The sequence below is a fragment of the Orussus abietinus genome, unplaced genomic scaffold (genome assembly GCF_000612105.2).
Source record: "Orussus abietinus isolate OABI.00-Male unplaced genomic scaffold, Oabi_2.0 scaffold4, whole genome shotgun sequence".
In the NCBI taxonomy this organism is placed as follows: Eukaryota; Metazoa; Arthropoda; class Insecta; order Hymenoptera; family Orussidae; genus Orussus; species Orussus abietinus.
In genome coordinates, this window is record NW_019396014.1 from 2,406,459 (window position 1) to 2,422,235 (window position 15,777).

Consider the following 15,777-nt stretch of genomic DNA (forward strand, 5'->3'; position numbering starts at 1 on the left):
GCCCGTGGCGGTCACGAGAGCGTCGACTAGTTCGTGAATCATCCCCGGAGTGCTTTACATAAATTGCTCCAGGGTAACGTCACGGGTTCGCGGCGAGGCGAGGGGCCCGAGGGAGCCGGACCGCTCCGGGCTGCTCCGAATCCCCGCAGACGGTCCCGGACCCTTTGGAGCTTCTCCACGCGACTCGATCCCACCGCCGCGTTCCGGGATGCTCCCGTGTACTCTTCTCTATCGCCCTAACTCGATTTGTCCGACTCATCGACGCGTCCGCCTCGATTCGGGTTATCGAGACGGATCTCGACAGTCGGTCATCGGGGAAGAATTTCTCCTATCCGGAAACGGATCCTCCGAACGTAAATGCTTTCCCGTATCCCGAGAACCCGGTATGTAAATACCCGACGTATATGTGATGCGTAATCAACGAGCCGAGGAGATCCACTCGTAGAGAAATTCGGAGTTTCTCCGGAATCCGATCTCCTCCCTCCGACCGTGAAAGCAGCGTCGGAGAAAGAAACCGTGAACGCGTCCCGAGGTGTGAAATTCAAGTCGGTCCGGGTCCGAGGCCAACTATCGATATTCTTTCAATTCGTCCAATGACGCGGACGGTCGGCCGATAAAACCATCCCGAATGAAATTCCGGATCGATCGGGGGTCGTTCGTCTTCGATTACCGCGTATCGATAACTCCCCGTCGACTCGGTGGAGTCGCGAGAAATTATCGGGAGCTGCACTTTCGCCGAGACGCATCGCCGATGATCGATGCTCGCATTCGTCCGTGTATGCGGACGGAAAACGCGCCCTAGGAAATAGGCGCGCTCCTCTCCGTGGGACCGAAACCGAATGCTTAAAATTAGCAATGTCCGACGCGAGTTACGTCAAACCGAGACCGAGCTTCGCTGCCGGTCCCTGGGCTAAAAGCACAACCGGATGTTCGTCGTTAGGCCGCTGTCGATACAGGATCCGCGATCCGTGGATCCTAAAAGGTGGACGGATTTACGACTCGGAAAGAGTCCAAGCCATTTCCGCGCGGTTAGCACGCCCGATTAGAAACACGCAATGGAAGCTGTGACTTGGCAATCCTCCTTTTCGATTTACCAACCGAAGCGTACGAAATGAAGAGCGGAATTTCGGCACAATATTTTTATTCACTTTTCGTGTACACGCTTTTACAATTAGTCGAATACGTTCCGTCGCATGTCCCGACCTCGACCTCGGTTCTTGGGTCACCTACGCGCACCTCGTGGTCCGACTTACAAAAGCCCCTCAGGTTTTTTCGCATGAGGAAAATCGGACCCATTTGCGCTAAGATTTTTCTCGTTAAATTCTAGCTCGGTTTATTCCATAAATTTACGATATCGAGTAATATTATTAATGGCTGACGCTTCGGTTGCTCGCATCGTCGGTCACGCTCAACGCCGGGGACTTCTGAAACGGATAATCAGAGATAGGGTCCATTAGGCGAATAATTCGGCCGTAAATCGTCGGCCTTCCTGGATATTTCAACGAGAAAGCTCCCGAGGATAAATCGATTCTATTGGATTACCACTCGTTCGAGGATGTCTTCGGCGGCGTTAACTTTCGGCGGCCTCGCGGGAATCCCCTTCGAGGGCTCCTTTTCCATCTTGTGAATCATCTTGTAGACGCTCGAGTTCATCAGGTGGTCGTAGTTGGGCAGGTGGGTCTTCTCGAACTTCTTGAAGTTGACCCTGAAAAAGAAGCGGTATAATTAGAGAAATTATTTATACGCCTCGCGGGCGAGGGAGGCCGATATTTCGAAACCGCAGGAAGAGCCGACCTCGTCGAACGCGATCGATCCCCGATCGGTCAATGTCGCGATCGTCATTTCGCAAACAGGTATCTACTTTTGTTAGGCTAGAATTAAACCCGCTAATTATTGGCTCGTTAAATCCTTTCCTGCCGTTCACGAGATTAGCCCCGATCGAGACGAGACGAGACGCGGAAATAAAACGAACTCCGGCCGTTTTAAATTATCCTCGGTATTTTTGTACCCCAGCGTCCTGCCACGGATGACTTCTGCCTGCGATGACAAGACCTCGGCGATCATCTCGTCGTTGAAAAAGTCATTGGGACATCTCCATCTCCTGCCTTGAGTCAGCTCGAGCTGCCTAGCCTGCGGCCACAATTCCTGAGAGGGTTTCCTGCCTTTCTTCTTGTGCTGGAAAATCATTCGAGTCCGTTAGATGACAAACGAGGAGTAATCGAGTCATCGAGACCGATCCACTTGCAATTGCGGTACATAGTAATTCGTGCAAGACCACGGCGTCTTCTTCGGGGATCACGTGCGAACAATGCCAACCAGTGATGGGCTCTTGGAAAGAAACGTCTCGTGACAAGATGCACCGATCTTCTTTCCTCGTTCGTGCGGTTATTTTTTAAGAGATCTAATTTATTTTTCGGGAAAAAAAAAAATTATTCGGGACAAAATCTAACAAATGTAGACACTTCGCAGGCGGGGAATCCTGAAACGGGAGGAAAACATGCCGAAGAGATAAAAAACCATTCGGATAACGTCTTGATTACCCCTCGGTACCTTTAATTCCTGAATAACTTGGTCTCTTGGTGCCAGGTTTGGATCTGGTTCAAAACTTCCTAAAATACACCGCACCGCACATTTTAGTGAGACATCCTCTTAGAGTTGCGTACTTCCTGGCGCTTGCCGGCGCGATTAATCATTTTCACGTGTAGCAATTTATGTTTGGAAAATATTCCGATTTGGGGCGTTATTAAATATGGGAAGGCTCGATACTTACTGTCCGAAATCGCAGGACTCGCCGTCCTGGACCCGATGACCTGAGACTCGTAAGAGACGATGAACTTCTTCACCCTGCTTCCCTCCTCGTCGGAACCCTTCACCTGGATTTCCAGCTCCTGGGGCTCCGACAGGCGATCCTGCTCGGGCTCGACGATCTCCGGGATCTCGTTCTCCAAAAGACGTTCCTCGGAACTGCCGATCCGGCTCCAAGTCCGAGTCTCCTCTATCGCCTCTTCGACGTCTTCCTCGACGAGCGTTTCGGCCTCCCGGACTTCTTCTTGCCTCCGAGTTTCCGTTTTGGTCTCCTCCGTCACCGTCTGCCATTGGTCTAGGGGACACCAACACATTTGAAAACGTACAGATGTCCTCGTTGTATGCAAATTTCAGAATTTTCAGGACCCTAAGTTACATCCACGCTTCTCCCAAAATATTCTTTTCCACGGCGGAAGTTCTTCTTACAGGGCGAGAGGTGCGAAGGTTACAAAAATACAAAATAAAAATTATCCAATATCTTCATCGAGTTTGGTTATTTCGTTTTTCTCTTTTCGTTGCATACAATCCCCTTAATAGAAAACTTTATAACGAGTACAATTGTTTAAAAAAAAACGATTACTTCTACTGGAGTATACCTGATCGACCCGCGTCGATCCTACTTCCGTTCTGAACACCGCTCAGCTCCATTATTTTATACAACTGCTCCGAAACGATCCTGAGGTGGTTCTCGATCTCGCTGGGTAATTGTTTCAGGGCCATCAGCTGGTTCTGAACGTTCTCCAATTGCTTCTCCAGGCTGATCTCCGTCGACACCAATTCCCGGATTTTCTCCTTGTCGACTTGGGGCGACTCTCGTTTCTCGCAGTACTTCTCCTCCACGTATTCCTCGAAAACGACGGTTTTCTTGCCCATCGTGTCCTCTTCTTCCTCCTGTTGCTCTTCGGTTATTTCGACAACTTCTTCGACCTTCGATTCCAAATCCGAATCGGGTTTCGATGGTTCCGGAGTTGGGGCTGGGGTGACCTTCTGCCAGTTTTGAAAAAGAAACCGATTTTTCATTATTTACCCAAAGCTCTCTAAAGTATGATATCACGCTTTGCACAGAGAAGGTAACTAAAATCTTCGAAAATTAAATCAACCTTAATTCAAATCGGTCACGATATCAGTTTCCCCCGAAATATTAATTTCCGTGACGATGAGAAAGATGGCGGTTTTTAGAGATGTTAAAATCTTCGACCTTCCTCGTGTTAATTTTTTTTAATTTCAATTAACGAATCTCTGTGCGCGGCGTGGCGACGTAATGGCACGAGGATGGGACACGTCGGGATGTTCTCCAGTTTAAATGAGTTCCTATATGCTACTTTTTTACCGGCGAGGGTTAAAAGTTAGCTTGCATGTCGGTCTACATGTGCCAGCTTTATTTCCGCATAACAATTCCGTTACGACAGTTAATAAATATTCCTGTCGGCCGTATTATCTCTCAAATACACTCGGCGGCAATCGACGTGAACAAGGACGCTTTGCTTCGCCATTTTAGATAAATTCCTGCACACCGTACACTTTTCCGACGTGGGTTATCGGAACGTTCAGCCTGATCGAATGTTGCTACCATTGTGCTCGCATAACATTCCTATTACGACAGCTACCAACTAGATTATCTCATTCCACGCATGCGTTGTCTTCGTGCAAGCCGAGGACACGTTTCGGAAATTAGTCCCGCTTTGTCTCGTGTTTCGCATTTTTCTGTCGCAAAAGAAAATTTCCGTCAGTTATTATTATCCACCTAAGCGCTGACTATTTACAAGAATAATTTAGGAATTTCTCCTCTCTTGAAAGGGTATGGACAATGAAGTCGATAAACCCGCCCTTATGGAAAGGGTGAAATTACAGAGATACACTTAGTACAAGAATTAATATTTCTACATATTGACGATGTATACATGTACGCAGGGTACCAATTCTGTACGTCACAGTTATTTTTTTTTTTTTTTTTTCAAGGAAATTAGGAGTTTGTAACATATAAATGTAATTCACAATACATGGCGGACGCGATATTAGGAACACTCTCCGGAATGAATTAATTAAATAACGATACAGTGACAGTGGATATACAAGGATGAGAAATATGTCATTTAATCGAAGTGCTGATACCTCCAAGTTTGGAATACGTTATTTCGGGACGTTTCGACAATGTCAGATTTTTCACACTAAACGAAAATTTCCGATAAGTACTCCAATCTATAAACAATAATTTTTCTCGATGTCGACACATGTCATTTGGACACACATTTGATCCTAGATTACCCTCAACCGATGTTGACTACCGTAAATCCTGTGCATCCGCGGGTCCCATGTACAAAGTTTGTTATACATACACATACGTCCATCTTCCACCTGTGGATATTCTTCACGGCTTAAATCTTAAACATTGGACAATAAATATTTTATTAATACGAGGGGCCATCTTGCACACACGTGGTCTACGAGTCACATGAATTGTTAAAACATTTTGTAAGTACATGCATCGCAAGAACGAATATACAAATACGGGTTCCACAAGGGCATAATTCGAGATTTTTGCAAAAGTCAACGCTTATAGCCGAAACTACAAACTAAATCTCTATCGCTACTCTTGTATTACCACTTTGCCCGTGACACATGCGACAATGACCGAGGTACCGATAAAACGTGTCATTGTTCGTTATATAGCCGGCTATTTAAGAGTGGCTTTTTGTGCGTTTACGGATGATCCATGATCTACCGTCTGTTACGGTCATCCTAGGATGAGGATGAATGACGCCTATTACGATCTAAACAGAATTACGAGGATTAGTGATAAATGGATGTAATAAGACTGTATATGTACCCTGAACATAAGTTCTGTCATTTTATAGGTGAACTTTGAAGTATGCAGAAACCGGCAAAACTTTTCGGATGATCTACTGTAATCGGTTCCCCGGAATTTGAAAATAATTCTGACTATGTCTGAAAAGGCTTCAAAGTCATGACGATTATTGGAACTTTCGACATTTCATGGCAAGTGTCTGGGCAAGTCGATGAAATCCCCTGTCTCCGAATAAGATTGAACAAACATCGAGCTGCACGAGCCAAAAGATTTCAACAAAGTATCCCTCCACGTTCACTCCCTGTACATGTACAATAGAACGATCGACGTACTGGGCACAAAAGCATAGACAAACAGTCTAGTGAAATCAACCCCAATTCTGTTCGTCAACTCCTCGTAAATGACGGTAGGAACGAACGACATCCTGCGATTGACGTTGTCCTGAAGGGAATCGTCGTAGGCCTTCTTTTTGCCCACCGTGGTCCTGCCTTCGACAACTCTACCTGTCAGGTTTTTCAAAAAATTAGAAACGGTGCCCCCGAAAAAGCTGTCGGATTCTCCCCGCTTTTTAAAGAACCTTCTTTCGCCTCTGTGAAATATTTCCGAAGATATGAATTTCTTGACCGACTCGAAACCGTTCTCCGGCTTCTGGGGATAGGAATCGTTACTTCGAAATTCTGAAGCCACAAAGGACTCTGGCAGATAATTTGCACATTGATCGGCTTTCGCAGATAATTTATCGTGTGTGACCCTGGTATCGTCGGTATCCGCTGATCCCAGACCCATAGAACGAAGACCAGACACCCAAAAGTGGCGGATCATCTCCTGGACGTAGTGAGGCCTTGGTACCAGACTCGCCCTTCTACTTCTGTTTTTCTCCTCGGAAATTGAACCTCTCTTCAAATTCTGAGCCTTCGCTCCCTCGATCGTGCAATATTGAACGGGTTTGCTCTTCGGCAAGAACTCTTTGCGAATTATTTCTTGGACGTAGTGAGGTCTGGGGACCAAGCTACGTTTTCTAGGCTTCCCTGCATTTTCCGAGTCCACCGAGGAAACTGAATTTCTTTTCAAAGCTTGAGTCCGATTTCCGGGAGTAAAACCACCTTCGGTTGGCCCATCCTTAGAGGCAATACTTTCTTGAATATTCTCCTCAATGTTACAACTTTGAACCAAATTTTGTTCTTTCGTTTTGAGCGCGTTTTCGGTACCACTTGCCGATACCGATTCCTTTCTGGGACTCTCGGTTTCTTTTTCTTTGGTTAAATTTTCTTCTTCCACCTCACTTTTGGAACAAAGACTCTTGCGGATAATCTCCTGAACGTAATGGGGCTTTTGAACCAGGCTGTGTCTTTTAATTTTATTCGCGTCACCGGTATCTACCGCTGAATCCATTTTCGAGGCTTGAACTTCACTCTGCTTTCTGGAGCCATCTTGTTCGGGTTCGCTTTTCAGAGAGAGGCTCTTAAGAACAATTTCCTGAACATAATGAGGTCTCTGAACCAGGCTGTGCCTCTTACTTTTAATGACGTCAACGGTATTTATAATCGGCTCCGATCCGTGTTTCGGAAAGCCAGCTTCGCTTTCTTTCTCGGAGCCATCTTGTTCAGCCTCGTCCTTTAGAGAAAGACCCTTAAGAATAATTTCCTGAACATAATGAGGTCTTTGAACCAAACTGTGTCTTTTATTTTTATTTGGGTCTCCGGTACTTATTAACGGCACCGAGCCCCTCTTCAGAGTTTGAGCATTATTTTTCTGACAAGAAACATCTTTCTCGGGTCCGGCCTTGAAAGAGAAGCTCTTGCGCAGGATTTCCTGTACATAGTGGGGTCTCTGGACCAGGCTCTGTCTTCTAGGTTTAATGGCATTTCCAAAATCGGAAGAACCTCTGGTTGTTCCGGACTGATCATAGCTCCCACATTCCGTGAACAAATAATTCGACCGAACGCCACTGCTGAAGAGTTTCAGGGACACGGCATCCAGAAGGCTGGTTCCACTTTTGAGGAAGTCTTCCAATCCAAATGGAAGACCCGAAGTCCAACTCTTTCGTATAATTCCCTGGACGTAATGAGGTCTTGGAACCAAACTCTGCCTTCTACCCTTCTTGGTTCCATCTTCGGCAAATGAGCTACTCTGTCTTCTCAAAACAAATCTCTCGAAATAGCGAGCTTTGTAGTACAGTCTCCTGGATGCCTTGTCTTTGGTTTTCGATGAGAACAATGCTTCAACGTTTTTAGAGACGAATTTCAGTGCTTTCCCTACCCACGTATCGTCGCAAAATTCTCTCAGAGACCCGGATTTTGATCTACGAATCAACGCGGTAGATTTAGGTTCAGAATTTGCATCCAACAGAGAATGCTTGCTCTCGTTCAGGCACTTTTCAAAATAGCGACCTCTGAGGTAGAGTCTGGAACCTCTCGCGGTCTCCCGAGGTGTCCTGGATTGGTTCCTTTTCCCGAAAATGTAATTCTCCAGATAACGACCCTTCCGACGAAGATAACGAGTCCCTTTGACGATCGACAGTTCCTCGATACAGGGCACCTTTGCGACTTCTTTTGACTCTACGCTCGATATTTCCCCAATAGTTCCTACAATGTCCTGAGATGAGAAACGGTCAGATTCCGATGGATCTACGAGAGAAATAAATTCCATAAAATTTTCGGATTCACCGGGAACGAAGGGGTCGACGGGATCCTGGAGTCGGCGGAACTCTGCAGGGTCGTTAAATTCATAGGGTATTTCGATGTCAGTGGGTGTCGAGGAGATTTTCGGATCCTCGAGATCGAAGGACTCTTCGGGATCCTCGAGGTCCAGGATTAGGTCAGGGTCCTCGAATCGCGGGAAGTTTTCATTGGATGCGAAGGGGCTCGTAGATTCGTCGTTGAGGGTACGTGGGTCCTCTGTTTCGTTTTCGAGCGTGTTCGATGACTCGAGCGATGATCGCGTCGGCGACTCGTGATCCTGTACAGGTTTTGGCTGGCCGACCTTAGGCCCGGGAACATACATCTTTACCTCGGATCTGGCCTCGGATTCCGGGGACTTTGATAAATCCCTGGGACCCAGAAGTCCCTTCTCCAGGAGACGCTCGGTGACGCTCTTCTTCTGCTGCTTCCTGATCACCACTTTGTAGGACTCCGTGGACTCGGGCTCCGACTCCTTCTTCTTGGGTCCTGGCACGGGTCGCTGCGGTTTCTGCAGGAAAGTCGTGGTCCTCTTCAGCTCCTGGACCCGAGGTGGCTCCGCCACCGCGATTTTCTGCAATTCCTGGAAGACCTTCGACTCCTTCAGGAGAGGCGCTCGCGGTCTCAGCTTCTTGAAGTTCACTCTGTCCACGATTAAGCGTTTCAGAATCTTTTACATCTTTACTTCGCTTTTATTACCGCTTTTTTCAGCGTTTCCTAGGAATTTAGATACTCTTACCCTAAGAGACCCTTGTCGGACAGGAGTTCCTCTTCTTCGAGGATTAACTGAGCTATTTGTTCGTCCGTCAGGTCCTGACTAGGATCGCCAGGAGGTCCGTTTGACTTTTCGGCCTCTTCTTGACGCTGTTCCTGCTCTTCCGGAGCTTCCTTGGCTTCTTCCTTTTCCTCTTCCGGCGGTTCCGGTGTTTTTGGCTTCAGTATTTCCTCTGGAAAGATGGGTTGCAGTTCCTCGAGCTGCAGCAACCAACGATGAATTCGGATAACTCCGTTTAATCGATTCAACAAAATTTTCGAGTTATGCTCTACTCACGGGAATGGTGTAAGGCACGATGTTGTCTTCGGATATACCGTTGAGCCCGTTTGTTTCACCAGCTCTGAAACGTATTAAATATTCTCGTAACCGTATTTTTTACGGTAATTCCATTCTTAATTAAATTTCATAATTAAATTTTTCTCACCTGTGAACACCAAGAACAAAATTATTTCCTGCCAAAATGAGGGCCTCGTGGGCTTGGCCGTGGGTCAATCCACATACGGACTGATCGTTCAATCTCACCACCACGTCACCAACTTTTAATCCCATACATTCCGCAAGACTTCCCTCGGACACCTGAATTAAAGAATATATATATTAAACCAGACAGCATAGCGATATCGAGGAATACAAACAGGTGAGCACATAAAAATTCGGTCATTCTTCTTCAGGGTTGTCAATGGAACTTGTCGTTACGTTGCAGAGGTTCTTATCGAAACGGCGGTAATCTTCGTCTCCAAGGAAGGGCCTTTCATGCTTTTTGGTTTGGGTCGGCTGGTTTTCTCGATGAAATTGATTGAAGGGTCGCAACCAACTTTACGGTGAACCATGGGGAATTACGAATACCTACTCTAATGACAGTCAATGGCTGCGGAAAGTCACTGCCGCCCGCCAGTCGAAAGCCCCATGGCGTGTTGTCGAACTTTGTGAACTTTATCTCAATCGCCATATTGCATCTACATCTAGAAATGACAGCTAATTACTACAAGCATTAGTGGCGAGGGCAAGCGGGGATAATTATAACGAATTTAATAGCCGGATGGGAAGATGGATTTCGCACTTGTAATATTTTGCAACGCGGGCGGTGTGGGGCGATGCTCACAAATAAATTATTAATTAAATGTAAAAGAAATGTAGGACCTCCCGTGCAAAGTTACTTCGTTAATATGGCGTCGTTCTCTTACATGAACCTGATATCGAGTTTCAGCGATAAACGCTGCAGCCAGGAACTGATGCAGACGCTAAATATTTTGTTTTCTTCGGTACTTTCTAAATTCGATTATTTGGCACATGCTCTTCGGGAAAAGAGCTTAATATCTGTCGCGTCAAACGTGTTTACTTCTGCCGTATTCAAATTTAGAAGGGTAATTTTCAGTACGGATTGGCTAAAATTAAGCATACCGGTCTAAAAATGACCGAAGTCCGATGAGCAACTGTATCCATTTGGAACGTATAGAGGATGGACACGTTTCGTGAACGATGTCTTCGGTTCTCTCTTTGACTCAGAATTTCGGTATTCTTTGCAGACACCGAAGACAACTCGCGATTAGAGCTCGAGGTAATTGCCGAGACTTAGAAACTCATTGACGACGAAGTGCATCAGGTCTCGGAGAACTACGTATCGCATGGATCGTCTTCATTCGTTACGTAATTGCTACACTTGAATTAGATTTCTGGGGTAAATACTTCTATACAGGCGAAACCCGGGGAGGACGCAGAGGGTGTAAATGTAGCATGGAAACGGAAGGATCGGACGCGACGAAATCATTTTGGAAATTCTCTGTTGACGGCTCCGAATTTGGAGCTCACCCAGGGAAACTATTTAGAGCAATCAGAAAACCGGCATGGCTCCAAGTTAATAATTATTCCGCGTACCTGGGTGCGGATTTAATGGGAACTAATTACTCGACCAGGTGGCTGGCTAAAAGACCCTATTTGGGCCACTCCAAAGGTCGACACTCCTGGAAATGAATAATTATTTGCTCATCGGGGGGTGTCCGATTTTAGTGAAAATTAACAAGCCCCGAGTTAATTGACCGACCAAACGGGAAGTATTTGTCCCAAGCGAAATTCTGGCATTACGCCAAGTCAGTCATTATTTACTCATATGTTTGTACAAATCTAACGAGGATCGATTAGCGAGGACTCAATTGCCTAAATGGAGGAAAATGGGAGGTAGGTAAATTAAATGAATAGTCTGCTTAAAAAGCATTGCCTAAGTCCAAAGAAGCGAGTCAAATAAAATTCAATTAAAATTCGTCCGTTTGGTAAAAAAAAAAATATTCCGTTCAAATCGATCGTCCGAAGAGGGACACGGAGCGACGCCGTTTGCGTTCCTCAAGCGAAGGCTAAAAGTTCCTCGATAGCTGTACGCATGTATAAAATCGTTTAACTATCACCTTCGAAGTATATTCAGCATCGGTCCATGTCGCTCTTTATTCATTGGAACTTATGGCAGCTCAAGGAGAGTAAATAATATGACGAAAGACGATCTCGAGATCGCAGCTAGAGCTCTTTCACCCTTTCGACCTCGTGTCGATGCCGCAAGAAGCAACGTAAAAATGTCAATAGACAAGAGCCTCGTCAATAGACCCACCGTCCCGTCGAGCTGAGAATTCCTCTTCGCTTTCCTTCCGCGACGTGCAAATTTAAACTCGCGAGGGCGCGCGGTGAAATTAACATATTAGGCAAGACAGAAAGTTACCCTACATCGGCGATCACTATTCTTAAGATTTAATTCCCGTTACGGTCAAGTCGAGATCCGTAAAGTGTTTCCAATACTCCATTACCTTCGCCAACAACTCCGCAAGAATTCGGGGCTTTTCGGGAGGAGTTTACGAACGCGTTCTCGTTTGCGGAGCACTGAGACCTTTCACGCCGGATTTTTTTTAACCCCGTCGGGGAGCCAACATTTTTATAAAAATATCTTCCCCCGGCAGTGCCAAGATTCCGGAGATTTTCCGGCGAAAGAGGGGTGTCCCGACTTTGGGGGCAGAAAGTCACGGCTCCGAGAACTTAATTTTTTTCTTTCAGAATTCATCACCGGATGACCAGTTTTTCCAAGATAGCCAGGAATACCGCAAAATCGACAAAAACACGTCCGTTGAAGCAGGAGCAAACATATTTTTCCCTCGCGACCACGGGACGGGTACTAATATATATTCCCGAATTTCAAATTAATCTTACATTTCACGAAGGTCCGTTTCAAGGAAACTTCACACCTACGAAAGCCTCATAAACCGTGTTACGCTCGACACTAAACTAGTCTCGAACATCACCCCGACCAGGTCAAGCGGAAGGTGTCCGATCCAAATCGCCTTATTTCGTAACGAGGCGGTATTTTTATTCGCCCATAAGTCCGGGCGTTACGTGAACGCACCCCCTTGTCCTGCCTCGGTTCCTAAGCTCCAGCCCCGCGTGCTAATTTTTCTCAAATTTCATGAATTTTCCCTCGTCAGAATTAACGCGATCTCCTGATTTCCCTTTGCGAGCGAAAGCCAAGGGGACGACCAAACGGAGATCGTGCCCCCCCTGAAAGCAAAACACCGTCGTACCCCAAATCGAGGGTTCGAGGCCAATCCGAAAAAACGCGGACTTAAGATATTCCGCAAACGGAGATCGTGCCCCCCTGAAAGCAAAACACCGCCGTACCCCAAATCGAGGGTTCGAGGCCAATTTGAAAAAACGCTGGCTTAAGATATTCCGCAAACGGAGATCGTGCCCCCCTGAAAGCAAAACACCGTCGTACCCCAAATCGACGGTTCGAGGCCAATCCAAAAAAACGCGAGCTTAAGATATTCCGCAAACGGAGATCGTGCCCCCCCTGAAAGCAAAACACCGCCGTACCCCAAATCGAGGGTTCGAGGCCAATCCGAAAAAACGCGGACTTAAGATATTCCGCAAACGGAGATCGTGCCCCCCCTGAAAGCAAAATACCGCCGTACCCCAAATCGAGGGTTCGAGGCCAATCCGAAAAAACGCGAGCTTAAGATATTCCGCAAACGGAGATCGTTCCTCCCCTGAAAGCAAAACACCGCCGTACCCCAAATGGAGGGTTCGAGGCCAATTTGAAAAACCGGCCTCGGGTCTCCCCGTCGAATTCCCAAGTTACGCCGACTTGGCGGCGAGGAGCGCTTAACGAACCGGCGATTCCGGAGCCACCTTCGCGCCCGGTAGCTCGGAAGCGCCGGACCTCGTGGCGAGACGGCGCTTCTGCTCGTGGTTACGTGGACGCGAACCACCCTCGGGCACCCGCGCACTCACTTCGGCGAACTCGGATACTTGCCGGGGACGGAGCGACGATCGGCTAGGCGTGGACCGACGGAGAGGCTCTCAGAGCATTCGGCCGGGAGGGGAACGGCGCACTGATCGCGGACCGGGGCGACCGGGGCTGCGCGACGCGAAACGGTGTCACGAAATGCTCTGCCAAAGGCGATCGGTCCCTGGCCACAAATATCCCCGCCCCGCCTAGACCGCGGCGGGCTCGATCTATTTACTGATCGATCTATTTAGATCGAGCCTCGATCTCGCGATTCCGCGGACTCCGGGGTCCGCGTCGACCGGCCTCGCGCTCAGGGTGAACCCGGTGGTCAAGGCTCGGCGGAGTCGCGAAATGCCCGATGGGAGAAGGAGGGTCTTTTCTCGAAATTGGAAGGAGACCTCGGCCGGTGGATCATCCAAAATAGCTGACATTTCGGGGAAGATGACGAATCGATGACCCCGTTTGCGGAATTCCCGGAGACGCGGAGGGTCCGCGAGGTACGGCGACGATGAATCCTTTTTTTTTCTTTCTTTTCGGACGTTAATCTCTCGTGGAACCTCGGGCCAAGATTCCTCGCCACGCGTGGGACCGGGACTATTTCTTTCGCGGAGTTACGATCCTCCGAAGTTAGAATTAAGTTTCGTGGCACGTATAAATGCGATTTTTCCTCGTTTTCCGGTTTCCCCGTCCCACCCCCCGCAGGTTTCTTCGGTCGTTGGTCCCTTGCGACGCCTCCGCCGATGTCTTGAATTATCCGAGGAACCGAAACTGTCCGCGACGTCTCTCTGCCGAAGTTAGAATTACGCTCCGAACGTCCCGAAAAATGTGCTCTTTTCGCACTCTCGACGTCCCACGGCCGTCGACTTTTTTTTTTTTTTTCTCATTCAATGGCAATCCTTGAGACCTCGCGTCGACGTTCCGGGCCGGACGAAAGGACGTGTAATTTATTTTCGCAAAGTTATGAACTTCTTACCCTTCCCGACCTCGGTAGCGATAGCCGTCCACGGCACGTATCGTCCTCTGCAGGGAAATTCAAGATAGCGAAAAGTAGATCCGACTCGACGGAACCTCGCGAGATGGCAGCACGGAAATAGTTTTCTCGCGCGGCCACTAGGTGGCCGAAATTCGTCGATAGCTGCGAAACATGGACGATGTTCGCTCTTCGTTACTCTCTACCTCGGCTTGAAATCGTGCGTTCAAATTTTCGGGGCCTGCTGAGGCTTACCGTATTTTTTGTATTCCCGAGATCGCTGCGAAAAGATAATAAATAAAAGCACGAAACAAACGAATAGGGTGAGCATTTATAAAATTGCGTAACGCGTATAATTATATTAGTTGAATTTATGTAATGTCAATGTAACCCCATTTTAGGAAAATATTTTAAAAAGAACTAATGTCACGTTTCCAGGGATTTCAATTAAGTTACTTTTGAAATGTTTAATCAATTTTAAAATATCGACAAGGTAAAACGTATTAAAATTCGTTGACTCCGTTAATCTTGTTCTTAAACTATTTACAGAACCGACAGGATGAGCGTCCTACTTTTGGTTTCGACTGTGAATTGCTTTTTGGGCTATGTGGCCCCGATTACGATAAGATACGTAAGTTGATTTATGCGGTGCATCCTGTGCCCACAATTTTATTTAATCGTGTCCCTGCCCAAACGTGGCCTCGTTTATTTTCTTAATATCTATTTTAATAAGTCGTATTTAAATGTCACTTAGATAATGACACAGCTGTTCTCTGGAGTCAAAGTGGATCAGTCTCTACGTGCCGAACTGTACGCTTTAAAACGAGAACTAGCCGGCATCTCGATGGTAGATGAATTTTCAAAATATGCTAAATTACAAAGAAAGTATAACAAATTGGAAGAGGAATTAAAGATGAATAGTATGTCCTTTGTAAAAATTAAGAAAAATAAATTCGAATACGAATATATAAATGTAATGATAATCGTTTAAATTAATTTCTAGTGAACTTACGATTCTCTTCTAAAGTGAAGACAAGGCTCACCGTCAATTTTGCATTTAAAGTACTTAATGTAAGTACAATTTTCCATTTGTTTAAAAAATAAAATAATCAGTGTTGAATGTAATTCCACAATTAATTTTTAACTGTATAGGAACTTACGACGATGACCCTGCTGTATTTCTACCGCAGTTCACCTGTCATTGTCCTACCAAAAGGAACGCTGTGGCCGCTCGAAGGCTTCTTCAAATGGCCCTGCTCGCAAGAGGGTGCCATATCCCTTCTTACTTGGGTTATCATTACAAGGCTAGTCGTATCGACTATCAAACAAAAGGATAAATCCTAATATTAAAAACTACGACACGAGGATGAATAACCCACCAATTTTTTTTAACTTGTATATAGTAAATTAACGTGTTATAAGAAATAAATTTGTAAAGAACAAATTCGCTGTTTAAATTCCATGGGAAAAAAAAAAAAGCAA

General features: G+C 46.5%; 2 protein-coding genes across 9 annotated transcripts; one reads left to right on the top strand and one right to left on the bottom strand.

The window, feature by feature from the left end:
* Nucleotides 1-1,124: 1,124 nt before the first annotated feature.
* Nucleotides 1,125-13,982, bottom strand: LOC105695738 (titin). Of its 8 annotated transcripts, XM_023434597.1 has the most exons (11): nt 9,915-10,238; nt 9,489-9,640; nt 9,341-9,404; nt 9,029-9,264; nt 8,621-8,933; nt 3,402-3,792; nt 2,771-3,100; nt 2,551-2,609; nt 2,009-2,175; nt 1,543-1,705; nt 1,125-1,424 (listed from the first exon to the last, which is right to left on the bottom strand). In XM_023434597.1, the coding sequence occupies exons 1-11, from the start codon at nt 10,011-10,013 to the stop codon at nt 1,368-1,370; spliced, it is 2,031 nt and encodes a 676-aa protein (XP_023290365.1). In that variant the 5' UTR covers nt 10,014-10,238; the 3' UTR covers nt 1,125-1,367. The 8 variants fall into 8 exon arrangements, 7 of the variants coding, with proteins under 7 accessions (XP_023290365.1, XP_012273025.1, XP_012273026.1 ...); XR_002762408.1 differs by lacking the exons at nt 1,125-1,424; nt 2,551-2,609 and having other exon boundaries at nt 1,564-1,705; XM_012417602.2 differs by lacking the exons at nt 1,125-1,424; nt 1,543-1,705; nt 2,009-2,175; ... (2 more) ...; nt 3,402-3,792; nt 9,915-10,238 and adding an exon at nt 13,350-13,982 and having other exon boundaries at nt 4,164-8,933.
* Nucleotides 13,983-14,501: 519 nt separating this feature from the next.
* Nucleotides 14,502-15,768, top strand: LOC105695794 (tail-anchored protein insertion receptor WRB). Its single transcript, XM_012417715.2, has 5 exons — nt 14,502-14,618; nt 14,845-14,926; nt 15,050-15,215; nt 15,299-15,366; nt 15,448-15,768. The coding sequence occupies exons 2-5, from the start codon at nt 14,855-14,857 to the stop codon at nt 15,637-15,639; spliced, it is 498 nt and encodes a 165-aa protein (XP_012273138.1). The 5' UTR covers nt 14,502-14,618; nt 14,845-14,854; the 3' UTR covers nt 15,640-15,768.
* The last annotated feature ends 9 nt before the right edge of the window (nt 15,769-15,777 follow it).

What these genes read in the sequence shown, in the direction of transcription:
- LOC105695738 (XM_012417601.2), bottom strand. Translation starts at nt 10,013, where the DNA reads ATGGCGATTGAGATAAAGTTCACAAAGTTCGACAACACGCCATGGGGC. An exon ending in AGCCATTGACTGTCATTAGA is followed by an intron (nt 9,641 to 9,914) that starts GTAGGTATTCGT and finishes TCTTTAATTCAG; the next exon opens with GTGTCCGAGGGAAGTCTTGC. An exon ending in TCGTGCCTTACACCATTCCC is followed by an intron (nt 9,265 to 9,340) that starts GTGAGTAGAGCA and finishes TGGTTGCTGCAG; the next exon opens with CTCGAGGAACTGCAACCCAT.
- LOC105695794 (XM_012417715.2), top strand. Translation starts at nt 14,855, where the DNA reads ATGAGCGTCCTACTTTTGGTTTCGACTGTGAATTGCTTTTTGGGCTAT. An exon ending in CCCCGATTACGATAAGATAC is followed by an intron (nt 14,927 to 15,049) that starts GTAAGTTGATTT and finishes AATGTCACTTAG; the next exon opens with ATAATGACACAGCTGTTCTC. An exon ending in TTGCATTTAAAGTACTTAAT is followed by an intron (nt 15,367 to 15,447) that starts GTAAGTACAATT and finishes TTAACTGTATAG; the next exon opens with GAACTTACGACGATGACCCT.